Source organism: Eretmochelys imbricata, chromosome 11 (genome assembly GCF_965152235.1).
Source record: "Eretmochelys imbricata isolate rEreImb1 chromosome 11, rEreImb1.hap1, whole genome shotgun sequence".
Classification (NCBI taxonomy): Eukaryota; Metazoa; Chordata; order Testudines; family Cheloniidae; genus Eretmochelys; species Eretmochelys imbricata.
In genome coordinates this window covers 71,890,516-71,912,745 of record NC_135582.1, presented here as the reverse complement: position 1 = coordinate 71,912,745, position 22,230 = coordinate 71,890,516, and the positions used below count along the sequence as shown (strand labels likewise).

General features: G+C 44.7%; 1 protein-coding gene across 1 annotated transcript in view; it reads right to left on the bottom strand.

Annotated features, from left to right (window-relative positions):
* TRPM8 (transient receptor potential cation channel subfamily M member 8) overlaps window positions 1–21,141 on the bottom strand; it is a 91,405-nt gene extending 70,264 nt beyond the window's left edge. The window contains exons 1-3 of the mRNA XM_077829833.1: window positions 21,043–21,141; window positions 18,063–18,136; window positions 2,544–2,700 (exon numbers count right to left, since the gene is read on the bottom strand). Of these exons, the coding sequence (XP_077685959.1) occupies window positions 2,544–2,700; window positions 18,063–18,136; window positions 21,043–21,141 (330 nt within the window). The remainder of the gene's footprint in view (window positions 1–2,543; window positions 2,701–18,062; window positions 18,137–21,042) is intronic.
* Window positions 21,142–22,230: the final 1,089 nt, after the last annotated feature.

Here is a 22,230-nt window from a genome sequence, read left to right as displayed (position 1 = left end):
TCATCAGATTTCTTTTGGCCCAATCCTCCAATTTGTCTAGGTCCCTCTGTATCCTATCCCTGCCCTCCAGCGTATCTACCACTCCTCCTAGTTTAGTATCATCCGCAAATTTGCTGAGAGTGCAATCCACACCATCCTCCAGATCATTTATGAAGATATTGAACAAAAAGCTTGTCTGGGCAGAAGACCAAGCTTCCTTGCGGGCTGGTCCCAGACTGTGGAATGAGCTAAGACTCTTACAAACCTCACCACGTTCCACTCCAAGTGCAAGGCATACTGCTCCAACGTGCCTTCTCCGCACACACAGGCTGCACATATTTTAGGGAAAAAAATATAAGAACCCCATCACAAAACGGCTGCATTGCACATACACACCCCTCTGGGGACAGCGAGAGAGACAGAACAAACCCCCGTCGTGAATATTAGTCCTGTCGCTTAATGCACTATTTATTATTTGGATATAGCACAGTCATGGACCAGGACCCCACTGTGCTAGGTATGGTACAAACAGACCAGGGACAGTCCCTGTTCCAACCAACTTATAGGTGTAGAACTCATATCCCAGACAATTGCACTACTTTGTTAATTCTGTTTGGAGTACTACAAAGCAAGGAAATAGATTTTCAAAAGCACAAATGGCACTGAATTCCATTAACTCTCAAGGGGCACTTAGGCCCCTAAATCTACTTGTGCATTTGAAAAAAAATCTAGCCCAACATCAACTGATCACCACAGGAACACACCCCTGGAGACTTTAATGTCATCATTTTATCACACATATAATAGGCCATGGAACCAGCCTCCAAACTCCAAGAAAAATGGAGGATTAGTAGGAGGCCAGGACCATCCACAAACCTCCCTGCATACCCTGAGGATACTGGAGAGACTGATGTCTTCTGCAGCTGGTGGCCACCCTGGGAACCTCCTTAAAGGGGAACCACAGTGCACAAGGGACCAATGCCACTGAGGGATGTATTATTGTTCTGCCCTGATCTCTGCCTTATATATGAAAGGATGATGTGCATCTCTTCTCAGCCCTGGCCTGACCCACCTTTTCTCCCCAAGCCACTTCAGCCACTGCTCACCCTTTACCCCACTACATAGCACCCACCTCTGGACAACACAAGCGCTGAACGTGTAATGGGGGAAGCTGTCAGATGGCAGGTGCCAACTCACACACAGATCTGCACGCTAAGGGTCCCCTTCACAGGTACACCAGGGATCAGGCCCATTATTGATTAGCAAGAGAACCAGAACTTGAAGACTTGAATGTATGCACCTTGCTTTACAAGTGTTGGATCACATTTATATAACAGATCATAGGAAGGTGTGGAGAACAAGCAGAACCTGCTCCCCTCCAGCTGCCCTGCAGTTCAGATAACATGCTTAAGACAATCAATTTTATGTGCCCATAGCTCCATTTTAACAGTGGCCATGGTGGGCACTTCCATTTTTTCATATAGCCCCCTTTAAACACTTATTCTAAGTACCATAATCTGGTTCTTTACAATATGGCATCTCCAGCTATCACTCAAAACAGACTTCCTCTCTTCACTTACAATTCTTTTGTTCCTTTTTCAGTTGTGCATAAAGCTAGGACTGATTGTATTATATGCCAGGATGTTAATGACCTCAGTGAACAAACCAAGCAATGTTCCTGAACATCTCAGAGCAAAAATAAGTTTTTCTTTTTTTTTTTTATTAAGATGCTACGGGGTCTTCAAATATGGCCATCTGAACATTTAAAACTGGGCATAAGATCATCCAAAAGTCTCCTAAATCCATATTGAGCTGTGTGAAAAATGAGAATTTTCCCTGCAAGAAACTTTGCAAGAAAAAAATCCCAGCTGAAATTTTTCAACCCAACTTTTTTCAGTATTCCACAGAATTTTTGCATTTGAAATTGGATGAAAACAATTTCATTTCAAAACCATTTTGTTTCTAAATGAAATTTTTCATTTCGATTTTTGAATTTTTTTGGTTTCTTTTAAGGTTTTTACCCACTTGAAAATGTGTGCATGTGGTGGGGAGTGGTTAAAAATGTGGTAAAGTGGGGGAAAATTCATTTGTGACTGTTTCCCCAACTTTCTCCAGTTGGAAAAAACAAGAATTTCAAAACCAGTGTTTTTTTTTCCAAAAATAGTTTCAGTTCATATAATTTCAGAAAAACAATTTTTTCTCCAAAAAGCACATTTAACCCTATTTTCCAACATTAAAACAGGTCAATTTTAACACCTCTGTTAAACTTTAAATAAGTTGCCATTTTCCAAATTGCTCAGCACCCAGCAGTTCTCATTGACTTCAGTGGAAGATATTGCGGGCTTAGAATGCTTGGAAAAATCAGATTGCTTATTTAGGTACCTAAATTTAGGTTCCTTGTGTTTGAAAAATCTAAGCCTTTTTTTCCCCTTTTGATTGTTTTGGCTTCTTTTTAATTATTCTGAATTTATTTCATAAAGGCTAAGGCAAAAAGCCACAGGACAGAAGCCATTTATGGATAGGCTGGAGTTAAAATACCCAGTGGCAGCTCAGCAGTTACTCACCTTCCCTCTTTTCCCAAGATTTTCAAACTGAATGTCACCAAAAGCATCAGTGGGAAGTTCCTTTGTGTGTTTCCTATAACTCCATTTCTCAGTGTTATTTACCTGCGTCCCCTCTATATGTTGGCTTTTGGAATACCCACACTTACACAAGTTGTCCCTGCCAAGAAAATTGAATAGAAAAAAGAAACAGATTAATATATTTTGCCCAGAAAACTAATACTCTTCTCTTTCAGTGATTGATAGCATAATGACAACTAAGACTGGTGAGCAGTTTTTCCACATGTATTTGGCAAGTAGGTTGGCTGGACATCATTCAACTATAATGTTACAACTTATGCTTGAATAAATAGGATACTTCTAAATAGGAATTTAAAGTTTTATTCTTGAACAAGTTATGGTGCTTGGACAGAAAGATGCACAAGGCCCAAGGTGAAATGTAACATCTATAGCTGAGGTCTAAGCAAGTGGGAAAGACTGAAGAAAACTAAAACTCAAGTGCTAACACATATTTTCAAGTATTCGTGTCATGGGCCTATCCAACAAACAAAAAGTATGTTTTGTGTTCTAACTCTGTAACATTGCAGAAAGACCTCAGCTTGTGTATGTACAAAATCAAACACGTGTCAACACCTACTCTGCTCCATATTAGAGGGGCTCTGACCTGTTTCTTGTTTAGACAATGAGGGATTTTCAAATCCCTCTCCCTTTTGCTCTGCTTTAGCCAGATTGAAGCTCAGTTTATTAGTGCCTTTCGGATGGTTTCCATCTTAATGTGCTAACACCATAACATTTGCTTCTAGACTAAATCCTGCCATGAGTCAGATGATGCCAACTTGAACTTAACTATCTTAACTTCACTATCTGAAGCCTATGACTTGGGGACTCCCAATGACTACATCCCAGGATCATCTCAACATGTCTTGGTATCCACCACCCAGATAGATTGAAAGAACATATAAAAGTTACAGTATGTGACTTCTCTTGAGATAAGCCCTATACACAGGCACCAGGTGTTCTACCACCACCCAATTTACATCATGCCACAGAACTGCGCTCCAGAATCTCAGCTTTGCTTTTAATAAAAGAAAAATTTTCCTTGTTCTTATGCTTGTGAAGATAACCTTGAAAACATAGAACAGGAAATCAATTCAATGCAGTAAATCAATGCAATGCACGTGGCACCCACCTGAGTCTGCAGAAAGCTTTAAACAGTAACTCCAAAGGGTGTGACCAGCTCCATTCATTTTACTCGAGGCTTCATGAACTCTGGTGTTTTCTAAGATGTATGGGATTCAGCAATTCTGCCACAGATTTGGCCATTTTGCTGCAGCTGCAGCCAAGAGCCCAGCATTTTGTTACAGACAGAGCACAGCCCAATATCTGCCTCTTGCTCTCCAACTTTCCTCACAAGGCAGTGTTACTGGATTACACTGTGGGAGGGATAGCTCAGTGGTTTGAGCATTGGCCTGCTAAACCCAGAGCTGTGAGTTCAATCCTTGAGGGGGTCATTTAGGGATCTGGGGCAAAAATTGGGGATTGGTCCTGCTTTGAGCAGGGGTTAGACTAGATGACCTCCTGAGGTCCCTTCTAATCCTGATATTCTATGATACACTGCAGGCTTCTTGCACGGGTTTGTGGTACCAAGCAATAGGGTTTATGGAGCTAAAGTTGGAGTCCGGCTTGCAGCCAAAGGAGCTGGAAGTGAAGGCTACTGAGATGAGGTACCTGAGCCATTGAAGCTAACTACAAGGTCCCCTTTCTCTGGATAAGGATGCGGGTTCTGAGCTGGGTTACCTGGACAATATTGCAGAGAGTGAAAATGGGCTGCTTACAGTATAGAGGGAAAACCCATCCTTAGAAATAGTCACTGTCAAAAATCATCAGAAATTTTTGGCCCATAAATATTTTCAACAATGGGTTGAATAGGTGGTTGGATAGCGATGTGTGGGTGGTGGGAGGGGAGAGAGAGCTGGGAATGAAGCACTTTTCATGGTAACAGAATATATTCACATTGCCTTGAAATTTAGGGGTGGATGATGCAGAAATTGGTCCCAAGGTGTTATGGGGTACACAAAGGCTGTTAATAAGTGTGGAACTGACCGGCTAAAACCTTTTTTCTCTGAAGTAAGATATATGAATTGCTGTGGTGGGGGTGCAGGCTGTGAACTCTATTCATAATGCTAAACAGCATGACACAGGTGCTCATCTGATGCTAATTATATCTTTGAAAAATCAAAAAGTAAATGCCAGATCATGTAATAGTGGCATCCCACCATATATCATTGTGAAGTACAAAGGCAACAGACCAAACAGACTTTAAAGTGAAGACATGAACAATTGCCCAGGTCTTTAGGTTTGACCCGTAATCTGAGACAGGAACGGCAAACCGCAGCCAATGGGAGCTGCGGGGGGGCCGTGCCTGCAGACAGTCAGTGTCAGCAAAATGTCTCATGGCCCTCAATCAGATTATCCTGATCGGCTGCTTGCGGCCCACGGGCTGCCCACCACTGCTTTAGAGGATATAGCTCAGAGCAAGTCTCTTTAATGAGAGGATTCTAATATGCTTCTCAGCAACACTGCAGTTCATGAATATTAATTAGTTCTCTTACTCAAGAAATTTAAGTGTACTCCAGACAAATAAGCTGGTAAGGTTTTGATGTTGTCCTGCATAAGCCAAAGATTTGGAAGAGACACTTGATCCAACACCATCCAAACAGAACGGTTTTGGACTGTTGGAAGTAGCCCCTAGGGTGAGTCGGTATGGGCATGAAGCTAATGGAATGCAACCCAGCTGGACTCCAACCTCCATTTTTGTGCTGTACTCAAGAAGATACCTACAGTGGTCTGGCCATCTATAGCCATAAGTTTATAAGAGTGTTAACATCCCTGATTATCTGCAAGGTCTCTGAGGAGTTCTCTCAGGAGATGATTATGGACAAGAATATGTCATATATTCCTTTCCCTTCTGACCATATCAGAACACGGCACTGACTGCCTTCAGAAGAGCAGCTCAGTGCAAATAGGAAAGTTGAAATAAAGAAGGGGAAAAGGCTTTATGAACCCAGGTTTTCCAACACTCTAAAAGAATGCTTCATAAATTCTCTAGGAATATAAAGTGCTGATGTGTTAATTGGGAACTCTGATGAAAGACAACAATATATGATGTGTTCTCTCACCAAGCAGGCACAGCCCTCTCTGGGATTGAACATGGCAGCTAACCACACCTATCCCTCCTAAAAGGAGAGGATGGTGGTGGGCTCTACAGAATGGAAATGCTGCGGCAATGTCTGATATTTTCCTCCTGGATTTGTGGGGGGAGAATCTGATGAGAATCAGCTCACTGTCCTTTTTCCACCCTTCCTCAAAGCTGGATCCCTACAGAACTCCAACAAAGGGCTTCTCTGAGGTTGTGGGAAGCATGCCGCAGTTTATATGTGAGAGGAGAGGCGCCTGTGCCGAAAGGGAGCGTGCAGTCCTCAGACATGCAACAGTTGGGTTTTGTTGCGGTATCAGTTATTAACCAGTTTCCTTCATTTCTAGTTTGCCTTTAGGTGAGATGTAAAGCCAAAATCCTGACAAAGTCACGGTGCTTAAAAACATCCAGCAGGCCTTGACAAGTTTAGTTTTTACGCACATAAGGTATTAATTTTCCCTGGAGTCCTGTCCAAATATCAGCCTGGGCAAATAGATCCTGACCTAAATTTCTTACCTACTCTCATGTTTGTGCTGCTTTAATTGTACTGATTTAGATCCTTGCATAGCTAAAGCATTACTACCCTCTAGGGTGGGCACAATTATACCAGTATGCAGATGCTTATATTGTTATGGCTCACTCTTGTAAATGTGTGGGAATAAACTACACCAATATGAGCACCTTTATACTGGTGTGACTGGATCCACGCCAGGGGGATTATCGAATTAACCATTTCAGCATTAAAAAAGTCCACAGCCCTAACAAAGAGTTAAACTGGTACAAAGAACTGTGTAGGCCAGGCCCCATGCTTTCATGAAGTGATGCAGTTACATTCTATGCATCTACCCATAATTTGGGGGGTGGGGGAAAGCTGTGTTTTCATGGGGGCTTCAATTCAATACGCTGTAGATCTCGTGTTGCCGGTATTAAAATATCCTTGCAATTTCTAAATATTAGAAGTAACAACTAGCTAACTCAAAAAGTATTGCAACCACCATGGCAAAATTCTATATTAGATGTTGCCTTGACAGATAAAGAGGAATTGATCACAGAGCTAAACAAATCAACTGTAGCTGAGGTACCACTTTCACCAAGCTGAAAACAATTATAAGCCAGCTCATCTGGGAGGAAAAATGTAATCAGAAGAATGTGAATGATAGGTGGGAATTGATTAAGAACACTTTACTAGATGCCCGAAAAGCCATACCCAAGGAAGGCAGCCATATTGGTTAAAAAAAACTACCTGGTATAGAGGGAAAATAAAGGCAGCTATAAAAATGTAACATATGGAAGAAAGGATAAATTAATAGTAATGAATATAAATCAGAAGCTAGCAATTGTAGAAAAAGGGAACCAAAGGGACACAAGGAGAATTCTATGGCCAGCACAGTAAAGGACAATAAGAAGGAGATTTTAAAGTATATTAGGAACAAGAAGTTTCCTGACAGTAGTTTTGATCCATTACTAGATGGAAATAACTGAATTATCATTACAAATGCAGCAAAGGCAGACGTGTTCAAGTCTGTGTTTGAGAGGAAAAAACAGATGATGGAGTCATATCATGATGAGGGTGATGATAACACTCTTTCCATTCCACTAGTATCTCAGGAGGAGGTTAAGCAGAAACTCCTAAAGTCTAGGGTGACCAGATGTCCTGATTTTATAGGGATAGTCCCGATATTTGGGGCTTTGTCTTACATAGGCACCTATCACCCCCAACTCCCATCCCAATTTTTCACACTTGCTATCTGGTCACCCTACTAACGTCTGACATTTTAAAATCAGTAGGTCTGGATACCTTGCACCCAAGAGTTTTAAAAGAGTTGGCTGATGAGCTTGCTAGACTGTTAAGATTGATTTTCAATTAGCCTTGGAATACCAGGGAAGTTTCAGAAGACTGAAAGAAAGCTAATGTTGTGGCAATATTTAACTAGTGTAAATGGGATCGCCAGGTAATTATAGGCCTCTCAGTTTGACACTGATTCCAGGCAAGATAGTAGAGCAGCTGATGCAGGATTAGATTAATAATCAATTAAAGGATGGTAACACCAATCAATCACCAATCAATCTATTTTATGCAAAATAGATCCTGTCAAACTAATTTGATATCCTTTTTCATGTGATTACAAGTGTAGTTGATAAAGGTAATAAAGTTGATGTGATATACTTAGACTTCTGTCAGGCACTTGACTTGCTACTGCATGACATTTTGATTAAAAAGTTAAAATGATATAGAATTCATTTGGCACCAATTACATGGGTTAAAAGCAGCCTTACTGATAGGTCTGAAAATGTAATTGTAAATGGGGAATCATGATCCTATGGGTGTGTTTCTTGTGGGGTCCTACAGCGATCGATTCTTGGCCCTATGCTATTTAACATTTTTATCAATGACCTAGAAGAGAACATAAAATCATCACTTATGAAGTTGGCAAATGACACTAAAATTCAGAGAGTGGTAGATAATGATGGTGACAGGTCACTGACAGAGTAATCTGGATTGCTTGGCAAACTGGCCACAAGCAAACAATGGTGTATTTTAATATGGCTAAATATAAATGTAAACATCTCAGAACAAAGAACATAGGCCACATTTAGAGGATAGGGGACTCTACCCTGAGAAGCAGTGACTCTGAAAAAGATTTGAGGAGGAACATGATGGAAAATCTGCTGAACACGAGCTCCCAACACAACACTGTGGCCCAAAGGGCTAATAAGAATCTCAGATGCTTAAACAGAGGAATCACTAGTAGGAGCAGAGAGGTTATTTTAACTCTGTATTTAGTACTGGTGACCTCGCTGCTGTAATGCTGTACCCAGTTCTGGTGTCCACAATTCAAAAAGGAGGTTGATAAATTGAAGAAGGTTCAGAGAAGAGCCATGAGAGTGATTAAAGGATTCGAAAACATGCCTTTTAGTGACAGATGCAAGGAGTTCAATCTATTTAGCACTTAACAAAAAAAGAAGGTTTAAGGGGTAACTTGATTACAGTCTATAAGTATCTACATGAGGAACAAATATTTGATAATGGGCTCTTCAATCTAACAGAGAACAGTATAACACAATCCAATGGCTGGAAGATGAAGATAGACAAATTCAGACTGGAAACAAGGTGTACATTTTTAACAATGAGAGTGATTAACCATTGGAACAAATTTACCAGGGGTCATGGTGGATTCTCTCTCACTGACAATCTTTAAATCAAGATTAGATGTTTTTCTACATGATGTGCTCTAGGAATTATTTTGGGGAAATTCTCTGGCCTGTGTTATACAGGATGCCAGACTAGATCATCATAATAGTCCCTTCTGGTCTTGGAACCTATGAAATTCCTGAGAGTTGTTGAATTTCTCTAGTAACTTAGTTCCCTCTAAACATACAGTGTAAAGAGTGCCCGAATGCTACTGGGGATGAAAGATTCTTTTATTGAGGCTCTTTTCAGCTCGTGTCTCAATTACTGCAACCATCTTCTCTTTGGCCTTGACAAATGCAGTCTTGCCCCATTCATATCCATTCAGAATCCTGCTGCCAAGATCATTTTCCTAGCCTGTCGCTTTGACCATATCACCCCTCTCTTTGCATCCCTCCACTGGCTCCTTCTTCACTATCACACTGAACAGTAGCTCACCCTCACTTTCAAGGCCCATCCCCACCCTCTCTCTTATCTCTCATCCACTATCGAGATGTTGACCACCATCTCTGATTGGCCCATGATACCAGCCTTCACCACCTGCTTGTTGAGTTTTCAAACAAGCACCTTCATGCTTTCCCCCATGCTGCCCCTCTTGGGGAGCTCCTCCCAAGCATCAACACCCACAAAGCTATCTCATTATCCGCCTTCAAAACCCTCTTAAACTCTCCATTTCTGTGATACCTACAAAAACTTTAGAACAGCTAGGCCACAGGTATGCTGAGACCACTGCCTATCATACTGACCAATACTGTCTCAGCGTTTCCTTGTACTCCCCTTTCTGTCTGTATCCATCTGTTGTCTCTTGTTTTAGACTTTGAGTGTCAGCTCTTTGAGGCAAGGACCGTCTTTTTGTTCTGGATTTATACAGCGCCCAGCACAGTGCTATGGTAATACAAATAATAATAAAAATAATATGCCACCTCACATCAATCCCACTAGACTCCATTCACTTCAGTGGGATGCTTGCCAGTAAAATAATGGTACATCTGACCCAGACAACATGACAACTGAATGTATTATTTCCCATAGCACTTGATGTTGGGACATTCAGCAACACCCAGCCAATCATTAGGGCTCTGGATATGCCTTGTCCCTTGATCCCTGTTTCTTCATCCTTGTTGCATCAGTTTAAATTCGGAATACCAAGGAGAAGCTTCTGTGCTAATCATGAGCACTTCTGTCCCCATGTCTATGCTATCCAGCTAGTTGTATGCAAAACTGGCATTTGGGAGCCATGGAATCTGCTGATGGGGAGGGAAGATGCCTGCTGGCAGGGTGCGCCCCCCATTTGCATGACCATCCCAACTTTAAAGTGGGATTGTGTGGCTTGCTCTTTGAGTGCATTTATCAGACTCACTTCCCAGAGTAGACTAGACTGGAGGCCTGCTCTCTCGTCCCAGCCAGAGTGTTGGAGGGAGGAGTAAAATCTGCTATTCCAACCTCTTAAGCATAACCAGAGCTGTATCAGGCCTCCCCCGGACCATGACCAGAACACAGGGAAGAGGACTAGAGAAGGGGAGAAAAGAAAAAGATTGAAGGCATTTGTGGAAGGCAACAGTGAGACTTAGAAGACGAGGGTGCGCAAGGAAGAACTGCACTGACAGTTCCCCAAAACCTTAACACTGGCATTGACTGTTACTTCATTACGTTGCTCTCAACCAGCACTACCTCCCGCTCCCGTAAAAAGCAAAGCTCAGAGTATTTGCTGATGTAAGCAGTGTCAGGATGAGCTCCACCCTGACATCTGGTGGTGAGGTGTGGCAAGTTGTGGAAAAGAACTTCAGGGGCCGATATCATTTGCATAGGCACACCCACCCCGCCTAGAATGAGGCCATAGCTGCCCAAATGGTCACTTTGGCTGCTGTGGGATCCCCAGTGTCTCTGTTATTGGGGCAGGAAGAATAAATTGTTATTACCCTGATTATGGGAACTGTGCTTGGAACTGTACTTGGCCTTTTGTTATGATGGAGGGACTCACCATCAACTAAGTGGCACTCGCTAGGCAAGGGTCATGGGTTCCAAAACTCTGTGAATTGAAAGACGCTGGGGATAAGTATTAATACTTGGTGGCATGTTCCCCTTGGTGAGGGCCTTCCATGCTAATTGCACTTCCTCCTCTCTCCATTGTAGAATATCAGAGCTAATTTTGATTCCATTAGGAGTCTAGTTACAGGCTGCTGAGCTCACTTTGGGCTAATAGTGCACCAGCACTGAGGCTTCCCTACTACAAGCTGAATTCACCTAAGAGCTGACATCACTGAGTGTTGTGTTAAGTAGTGGGGGAGCCTGAAGATATATTGTGGAGCAGTTTGTAGGACAGCTGGAGTGCCTTCCGGACAGGCTGGTGGAGCAGTTCATAGGATGGCGGGAGCTGCTTGTGGGACACGGAGCAGAGCAGTTCATAAGACGGCAGGAGCTGCTTGTGGGCTGCAGAGTGGAGCCGAGCGAAGCAGTTCGTGGGGCGGCTGGCGGAGCGGAGTGAAGGCCTATGGAGCTGTGGGGCGGTCAGCTTCAGATCATGCTACCCCGGAAGCTGCCGCTCCCACCGCCTTACACAGTTTCCTGCTCCCGGGGACTCGCAGGACAGAGAAGCAGCACGTGGGCGCTGAGTGTAGGCGGGGGAACTTGCCCTGTGGCTGGCCCCAGGGAGGCGCCTCTGCTGCTGCAGTTTCGGGGACAAAATGCAGGACCCTAATGCAGATAGAGTGGAATGACATTTTGTGTAAGAAGGGCATCCTCCCTTCCAAGGAAAAGCCAAAAGAGCTTTCATGAGGGGAGCAGTGACGGCTGAGCAGATGGATCAGACCAGACTGGCTCAAATTGTAAGAGGAACTCAGTATCAGAATCCGATTCTACTTCATCTCCAGCTAAGAGAACGACAGGAGCATCCCCCAAGTTACTCCCAGCTGATAAAAGAGGTCAGAGAGGAGGAAGAAAGGCAGGCTGCCAGTGAGTTTTGGGAAGCCCAAACATCGGATCCAGCCAGCACAACACCACTGCAAACGGCCAGTGTACTGATGGTGAGCACCAGAGAGGAACTTGACCAACAAATGCAGGTCCTGACGGAATGGATAGCTGAGCTGCAAAGTACCGTTGACCGAGTTAAGACTTCCAGGAATAAGAAGCCTCAAACTGTGGCGATTGAGAAGCCCGCACTTAGAGCCACCATCCCACCCAGGCGAAGGGGGAAGGGTCAGTTCTTCTGCTACTGATGTGGTCAGGATGGACACAGTGCTGCAAAGTGCTGTAATGAAGAAAACCCCTCCTTAGTGTATGGAAAGCTGAGGATCAGTTGGGAGAGATCCGGTAGCTGCCAGAGGGTCTGGGGACGGGGACCCCCCAGGTCTGCAGGATTTGAAGATTCCCCCAGAAAAGACTGTCCAGCTGGGATCCCCACAGGACTGATAGGGCCTCGAGCAGAGGTCACCGTGAGGATTGAAGGGGTGGAGTGTAAAGCAGTGCTTGACACTGGATCTCAAGTGACTATTATATTTCAGTCATTCTACCAACAGATGCTTAGGCACCTGCCTATACAGCCATTGACTGGCCTTGGCCTGTGTGGTCTCAGCATGGATGAGTACCCCTACCAAGGGTATGTCATAGTGCACCTGGAATTCCCAGAGGAGGTTGCTGGGGTAAGAGAAGAGGTAGACACAGCTGCTTTAATATGCCCTGACCCTAAAGGGACCTCTGATGTGTCTGTGCTGATAGGGACCAACTCCAGTCTCTTCAAGGTACTCGCAGATTACTGCAGAAGGCGGGCCGGGGACCAGTACCTGAATACCCTGATGATCCATACGCTTTGTGCTGAAGCCTATAGGAAAATTGAGAGCACTAAAAGGGACACATCTGAGCTACCGCTTGGGGCACTGAAGTACGCGGGCACGACCCCCTTAGTAGTGCCTGCAAGGACAGAGCAAGAAGTGCTTGTCATGAGTACCTGGCTGAAAGGCAGTAAACGGACGTTAGCAATGATAGAGCAGCCGATGGGAGGACAGCTCCCTGAAGGAGTCATAACCCTACCTGCTGAAGCCCAGGAAAGGGTGACTATACTGATTGCTAATGAAACGAGTCGTGATGTTGTTGTGAAGCAAGGACAAAAGATAGCAGACCTCTTTGAGTCTGAGTCGATTGCAAAACCCCAGTGTGAAACTAAGTTCCGACAACAGACCCAGCAAAGTTTGACTTTGGAGATTCACCAGTGTCCGAGGACTGGAAAAATCGCCTGATGAAGAATCTTTGTGAAAGATCCAAGGTGTTCTCACTGCATGAGGGGGATGTGGGATGTGCAAAAGGAGTAGAGCACAATATCAGACTACATGACTCTCGACCTTTCAAGGAGAGATCTAGGAAGATTGCTCTCTCTGAGATGGAAGATGTGCGACATCATCTTCAGGAGCTGGCTGTGAATGGCATCATTACAGAGTCCCGCAGTCCGTACGCCTCACCCATTGTGGTAGTCCGTAAAAAGAATGGGAAAATCCGGATGTGTATTGACTACCGCACCCTAAACAGCCGTACTGTGGTCGACCAGTACACTATGCCTCGAGTGCAAGATGCCTTAGACTGTTTGCTGGGAAGCCAGTGGTTCTCTGTGTTGGATCTTAGAAGTGGGTACTACCAGATCCCTCTGGGAGAAGAAGATAAGGAGAAGACAGCCTTCATCTGCCCATTAGGGTTTTATCAGTTCGAACGCATGCCCCAAGGGATTTCTGGAGCACCTGCCACCTTTCAACGTCTCATGGAGAAAGTTGTGGGAGACATGAATTTACTGCAAGTGTTAGTTTATTTGGATGACCTGATTGTGTTTGGAAGAACCTTAGCGGAGCATGGAGAAAGACTTCTTAAAGTGCTTGATAGGTTGGAGGATTATGGTCTGAAGCTTTCAATTGACAAATGCCAGTTCTGCAGAACCTCAGTGAAGTATGTGGGTCACATCGTGTCCCAAGAGGGTGTGAGTACTGATCCTGATAAAATAGAAGCACTCACTACATGGCCACATCCAAGTAACTACAGAGAACTCAAGACCTTTCTTGGATTTAGTGGTTACTACCGCAGATTTGTGAAAAACTATGCTATGATTGTAAAGCCTCTGAACGATCTTACCAGGGGACATCAGTCCAGCAAGAACAAATCTAAGACCAAGAATAAGGGGAGGTCCCCAAAGCCTCCTGTGCAGAGACACTATGGCCCCTTTGAACCATTTGGGCCACGGTGGGATGAGAGATGTGAAAGGGCTTTTCGAGAAATCATAACTTGCCTAACTCATGCTCCAGTCCTAGTTTTTGCTGACCCAAGCAAACCATTTATCCTGCATACTGATGCCAGTTTGGAGGGTCTGGGAGCAGTCGTATACCAGGAAGTGGAAGGCAAACGTAAACCTGTAGCCTTTGCCAGCCTAGGATTGTCTGATAGTGAAACTCACTATCCCACCCACAAGCTGGAATTCTTGGCCTTGAAATGGGCCATCACTGAGAAATTTCGAGACTACTTGTATGATGCTCAGTTCCAGGTGTGGACAGACAACAATCCACTGACTTATGTGTTAACAAGTGCTAAGCTGGATGCTACAGGGCAGAGATGGGTGGCCGCCTTGGCTAGCTATGAGTTAAGCATTCAGTACCGATCAGGGAGAAGTAATGTAGATGCAGATGCATTGTCCAGGCATCCGCAGGCTCCAGAAGTTGCTGTGATACCCACAGATGGAGTGAGAGCTATTTGCAGTGTGAGTCGCCGAGAGCCAGAGGCCCGTGAGAGCCTTCAGGGATGTGTTGCAGAAGCTTTGGGCCGCCCCCTGAATGCATGCCTTCTGCTTCAGTGAACGATATTGCATTGGACCAATCTCCTTTGCCCATGCTCAATGCGGCAGACTGGCAAGAAGCCCAGTGGCAAGATATTGACATTCGTGATACACTACTTGCCAAAAGGGAGGGACGAAGCCCAGCTGCGGTTGTTCCACCTAACCCAGAGGGTAAACTACTATTGAGAGAATGGACCAAACTAAAACTGATTCAGGGAGTGCTACATCGAATGACCACCGACCCTTTACAAAAAACAACGAGCACAACTAGTACTGCCAAAAAAGTACAGAGCCCTGGCCATGAGGGCCCTGCATGATGACTTTGGGCATTTAGGGATGGAGAGGACCCTGGAACTTATTCGTAGTAGGTTCTATTGGCCCCGAATGGCTGAAGATGTTCGCAGGAAATGTGAGACTTGCGCTTGATGTGTTCAAAGGAAAACTCTGCCCATGAGGGCTGCATATCTCAAGAACGTCACCAGCAACAAACCTTTGGAGTTGGTATGCATTGATTTCTTGTCTGTAGAGGTAGACAAGAGGAATGTTGGGAACATTCTAGTAGTGACTGACCCTTTTACACGGTATGCACAGGCATATCCCACACGTGATCAGAGGGACACCACCGTCGCTCAAGTATTGTGGGACAAATATTTCTCAGTCTATGGATTCCCAGCTCGGATACATTCTGATCAGGGGCGGGATTTTGAGAGTCACCTTCTGAAGGAGGTGCTGAAGATAGCAGGAATTAAAAAGTCTAGGACAACGCCTTATCACCCCCAAGGTGATCCTCAGCCAGAGAGGTTCAACCGAACCCTATTAAATATGTTGGGAACTTTGCGACCAGAGCAGAAGGCAACCTGGAGCCAGCATGTCGCATTTCTGGTGCATGCCTACAATGCCACAAAGAACGATGCTACGGGAGTCACCCCATATCTCTTGATGTTTGGGCGAGAACCAAGATTACCCATAGACTTATGCTTTGGTGTATCAGAGGATGGAGATAGCTATGAAACTCATCAGCAAAATGTATCCCGACTAAGAGAAAAGCTGCGGGATGCTTATCACTTAGCTATCGCTGTGGCTCGGAAGAACGCAGACCGCAACAAACATCGATATGATGCTAGAGTTCGTTCGCAGGAGCTCCAGCCGCGGGACAGAGTCCTGCTGCGAAATTTGGGTATTGCTGGCAAACACAAGATAGCTGACAGATGGAAGGCAATACCTTACCTGGTGATGGAAAAGCTGGGAGATCTGCTGGTCTGCAAGATCAAACCTGAAGACGGTCCAGGGCAAATAAAGACAGTGCATAGAAACCTTTTGCTCCCTGTGGGAGAACTGGTAAGCACCCCTTATGAGATGGGCCACGACAGGGCAGCCGGGCAGAACAGAAGTGCTAGACCAAAGTTGCCATCCAACACAGACAGCGGGCCCCGTGCAGCTAACTTACCCCTATTCTGCACATTTGAGAATGAGTCTGAGGAGGATGACACAACCCTGGTGTATCCTGGGATGGAGACAAGATTTCAGTCTCGATCAGCTGAATCAAACAAGAGTTTTCCCTCTTCTGCCCTACACCCCATGGCGGAATTATTTAGGCCCATTTCTGACACCTCTGTGCCGCTGATGAGACCCCCGTGTGATGACACACACAGGTTATTGGACAGTGGGGACAGACAGGTAGAGGATGTCCTGGGCACCTTGGACCCTCCAGCGTTAGAACTAGGAGTGCAGGGGCCTATGCCAGTAGCCGAGGGACCCTCCAGGGAAGCCTCTCCATCCGTCACTCAAGAGGATGTTCCCCCTACCTCGGCAACAGAGATTCTCAATAGATGAGACAGGGTGATAAGACCAGTAAAACGGTTAACTTATGATGCACCTGGGGTGACTAGTGAGGAGCCAATACATTTAGCACACAGGCTTGTGGAAGCTAAAGTGGGCTTCCTGAGGCCCTTTGGAGGAAACCAATGAGTTGGTATAAAGGGAGTGTGATTTGTCAAGACGACAAATTCTTGGCTGGGGGGAGGATGTAAGCAGTGTCAGGATGAGCTCCACCCTGACATCTGGTGGTGAGGAGTGGCAAGTTGTGGAAAAGAACTTCAGGGGCCGATCTTATTTGCATAGGTACACCCACCCCGCCTAGAATGAGGCCATAGCTGCCCAAATGGTCACTTTGGCTGCTGTGGGATCCCCAGTGTCTCTGTTATTGGGGCAGGAAGAATAAATTGTTATTACCCTGATTATGGGAACTGTGCTTGGAACTGTACTTGGCCTTTTGTTATGATGGAGGGACTCACCATCAACTAAGTAGCACTCGCTAGGCAAGGGTCATGGGTTCCAAAACTCTGTGAATGGAGAGAGGCTGGGGATAAGTATTAATACTTGGTGGTATGTGCCCCTTGGTGAAGGTCTTACATGCTAATTGCATTTCCTCCTCTCTCCACTGTAGAATATCAGAGCTAATTTTGATTCCTTTAGGAGTCCAGTTACAGGCTGCTGAGCTCACTTTGGTCTAATAGTGCACCAGCACTGAGGCTCCCCTACTACAAGCTGAACTGACTAAGAGCTGACATCACTGAGCGTTGTGTTAAGTAGTCGGGGAGCCTGAAGATATATTGTGAAGCAGTTTGTGGGACGGCTGGAGTGCGTTGTGGACAGGCTGGTGGAGCAGTTCATAGGACGGCAGGAGCTGCTTGTGGGATGCAGAGCGGAGAAGTTCATAGGACGGCGGGAGCTGCTTGTGGGCCGCAGAGTGGAGCCGAGCGAAGCAGTTCATGGGGCGGCTGGCAGAGCGGAGTGAAGGCCTATGGAGCTGTGGGGCGGTCAGCTTCAGATCATGTAAGGTGCCCCTTACCTCTCTCTTCCCCCTCCCCATCTCCACCCAGGTTGGGAGGTAAAGCTCTGCAGATAAACTTTCGAACTCTGGGGCTGCCCTGACCAGGGACAGAGACTTTTGGGTCACTGGACTTTTGGGATTTTGGGTGATTGGGGGTTGCTGGACTCAAGAACCAAAGGGAAAGGGCATGCCCCAATTTGCTTGGGGTGGGTTTTTTGCTCATGGGTTGTGTTATGAATCCTGTTGGTGGTGTTTCCCCAACATAATGCCACATTGTTTCTCTCGGTTATTAAAAGGCTTTTTGCTACACTCAGACTATGTGCTTGCGAGAGGGGAAGTATTGCCTTTTGGAGGCGCCCAGCGGGGGTGGTATATATTTGTCCCAGGTCACTGGGTGGGGGCTCGAGCCAGTTTGCATTGTGTTATTGGAATGGATCCCCTAGATATTGAACCCGGCCCTTGTTGCTGCCAACTCTGACGGGCAGAAGGGTTACACTTACATTGACTTGGCATCTCTCGTGAAGAATACACATTCTCTCTTCTTAAAATGTTCTTGAATGAAGGTGACCAAATCCTTTGGGGGAAGATTAAAGGGGAAAGTTTTAGCTCAGTGACTCCCAGCACTGCAAACTCTTTAAAGGTAGCACAGGTGCCTTACGCTGGCAGTTAAAGGAAAACTGCAGTGATTCACTGTAATTCATTTGTTCGCAACGCAGCATCAGGGCCTGTGTGGACGCAGCTGTTCAGGAGCATGGCATGCGATAGCTAAATCCTTTAACTACAATTGAAATACTAAAACAGGAACTTTAAAAAAAAATTTAATGAATAACTATCAGCATGTCCTAGTAGGCCTTGTTTAGATCAGGAAAAAGGTGTTTTTAACAACATGATGAGCACCAAAGTAAACAGTTCTTGCATTGTCCCTCAAGCGCATGTTGGGGACAGGTGTAATGCCGACAGACTCCGGTCGTCATCGGGTGGGATTAAACTGGGGACCTCTGGAGCTTAGTGCATGAGCCTCTACCGCATGAGCTAATAGCTAACTGGCTGTTAGCTAAGGCTGCAGAGCAGACTCATTAATTGCTCTCTAAGTGGTCTCTGTGCCACTAGATGGGACAGAACGCCACACCCAGGAGGTGTGTGGGTTACACAGGCTCACATTTAGAAACATGGCTTCATCTTCCTCTTTGCTCTATAAGAGCTCTATTGGTTTAACCCAGCATGTTCATACAACAAACATCCCAATAACTAGGTCAATATCCAGAAGTTACAAAGTAGCCCCCACTTCCACCACAATTTTGAACACCACTCAGCACCTAATGTAGACCTGGTTTAACACCTTTAGAAATGTTATGGGATCACAGGTAACCATACCTGCTAAATGGTGTTGAAAATCGTATCACCAATATTCCAAACAAACCCTTTTTCCCCTTAGCCCCTACCAAAAGCGATGCCAGCTCCACCTGCTATTTTAATATAACCCAGCATGCCCCAGTAGGTGATTAAGTCTCTCGAGTCAAACCCCAGTGGAATTCAGAGTCTCCAGACTGTTTTAAGGTAACTTCCAATTCTAATTTAATAATTAAACTCTGCTAAATTAAACACACCAAGTGTTTAACACTACAATATACCTTGCCTTAGAATGATTGGAAGCTGTCTGATATGCAGCTGTTTCTATGGAGATGTTAATTCTTTTGCACCTAATTTGCCTCCAGAGACTAACAAAGTGGGAGCTTCCTATCTGATCATGAAAATGCTTTTATTTGTCTTTTATTTACTCTTATTTGTTTAGGGCTAGAACGTGGCGTGGACTGTGCTGGCTCCAGACGTGGAAGGAGAGACTGATTGCACCCCTGCCTCGTATGCTGCTGCACAGCCTCCCCTGGCCATATACCTGCTACTAACCCCATGAGCAAGTGTGCAGAGAGTTGGCAGAACTGGCAGAAAATGGCCCACACCCACACGTCAGCCAGGATGAGGGATGTAGTAGGTTGCTACCATTATGGACGAGTAGCAAAGTTACTCCCCACCTGGAACAAGAGGAGGGGAGTCACGTCCCTCTGAAGTACAGTTTCTTTCCTTGGTGCACATGGCCCCACACACAAGACCTGCAGCCCATAGCAGTTTACTCCCTTTTGCGACTAGTTCTATGGCCATCTGAATCTTTTCAGTACAGTGGAATTCTCCTTTAACCATACGAGAGTTCTTAAAGGCACAGCCCGTTTGGGGCCTTGTTGTGCAGCTGCTGCTAACTGGGGAGTTTAATCTAGACCAGGAAAGAAGCCTGGATAAAAATTCTACTGGAAATAAAAATTTCCATTGCTAAGCACTTGGAAAGACCTCAAGTCTGACGTGCATTTCAAACCAAGAGATCCATATGTATGAAAATCGACTTTGCATTAAACTTCAAGTGTTTATTCAAAAGTGGGCCTAAACCAAACCCACCCAGTCCTGAACATCCCTAGACTATGAGAGAAGGAGGTGGGACAGAATCCAAACACAGACCCCATGTCACATTTTGCAGCTGCCCCCTGCCTATGAGCCAGACCAAAACCCTGGATCTGAACATGTTTCAATTTGGGGTGTTCTGAATCCAGACTTGGATCCAACTGAAATAGATGGGCCCATCTTGAAAGTTACTTCTTTTGCACTGTTCCATTTCAGACGCCTGCCCATTTTATGAGACAAGTTCATTCTCTTGGTTTTATATGCTCCCAGCATAGGAACCTAAAGGACATCTGAAATATATGGGAGATCTAATACTTATACTTCAAAGTATAGTGCCCTTTCAGAGATGATATTATTCACCAAAGCACAAAGCTAATATGATTTTACATTAATAATTCATCATTTTGGCAGTATGAAAAATAATTTATGGGAGACCCCCAACCTCACACTAGTTAGGAGCCCATCTGCAGCCACTCACAGCATCCAGGCTCCATCACCTTGCAAGGATTTTTTACAGCTACTCTGATCTGGTAACTCCACAAAGTGCAAGGCAGCAGAGGGTCAGAGCCAATGAGTCTTGATTGGCATGAAGGAAAAATTCCTGGAATCCAGGATGTGCGGAGTGGGGGGAGGATGTAGTGCTTTAAATTCTCATTTCTGGACATCTAGTTTCACGTGGTAAATTAGACCATGACTCATTCTAATTTAACTTTGTCCATAATGGAAACCTACCCACACAATTTGGCAGTATTCTATTGCTGCTCAGGGAAGGTCCAGAACTGTGATAAAGTCCTTCAAAAAAATGTTCTAGCATTCTGTGACACTGACCTATCTACTACATCTTACAGTAGCTTTAGAGGCCATTGGCTACAGAATAAAATAGTATTTTTCTTTAAGGAAAAAGTGCTGCAAGACCATTATACATCTTCCTCCTTGTGTATGAGATTAATTCATAATTGTCACTGTGGCAGAGTTCCAAGTGAGACTACATCCACGCACTTACCATGGAAATGCATTGCACCAGTTACTTACACTGTCATTGTACGACACATCTGTGCTGCGAGATATACTGGAGTAAAGAACTTTTGAACCTTCCAAAGTGCCATTTCGTCTGTTTCTCATGGTGCCCATGCAAACTTAAAGTAGTCACCACCAGCCTGTGGGGGAAGAGAAGGATTTTGGGGATCAACATTAGTGTTAGCCTTTCCCCCGCCCCAAAGTAGACCAAAAAAAATTGCGATCACACCTGGTGCTTTGGGTTCCATTCAAATCCTGTATTAGTGGATTTGTTATTCTAGTTGGTTTTTGGAATGTGAAATGCAATATCTAAAACCTCAAAAATCCCTCATGCCGGAGTATGAAAGAAATAGGTTTTCCTCCCAGGACTGACTTAACACCTTTCGGCAAAGGAAGTGTGTAATATATTCCATAATGTATAGATGTAGAGATGCTGAAATTTCAGCATCTTGTACAGTCCTGTAGTAATTCACATACTGTGGTGTCTAGGGGTCCCATCAGAGATTAAAGCCTTGTTGTGTCACTAGGCACCGTATGTACAAACAGAAAAAGAACAGTTGCTGCACCAAAGAGTGTTCTGTCTAACCAGACAAAAGGAATTATTCCTACAGAAAGTACTCTAAGGCACAGAGAGATCAAAGAGTTTGCTCAACATCACAGAGGAAGTACATGGAGGCAGAAACTGAAATCAGATCTCTTCAATCCTACTCCAGCAATTTAACAAGAATATCCTTCCTCACCTGGGTTTCTGACAATCTTCTCTGATCTCTATAGTGAAAAGATATTTAATGGTTTCATTCTAGTCTCTCTTCATTATAAAAATTATTGTATTAATATGCCACGTCTAAGCATAATTCACAATCTGGTCAGAAGGACCTTGAACTGCAATAGCAAGCGGCTTTGAAGTTAGAATCAAGGCATAGGGGCACACTGCTGGATTGAGAAAGTTGAAATGGATGGATGGGTATGTACTCCAGGTTCCCCAGAACAGAGCTTTAACTATGACTTCACTAAGCCACTTTCAGGAATAAGAACTTGGTCCCAATGGCAGTGAGCATATTTGAACCAGATTCAGAAGCTCAGAAAATAAAAACACTAATATAAGTTTTAGTTGCAAGTATCTAAGCTATTTCCAAGGCACCTAGCACCTTGCAATGAAACAAGCTATTTCTCCCTTCTAAAAGGGAACTAGTCTTGTAGGTA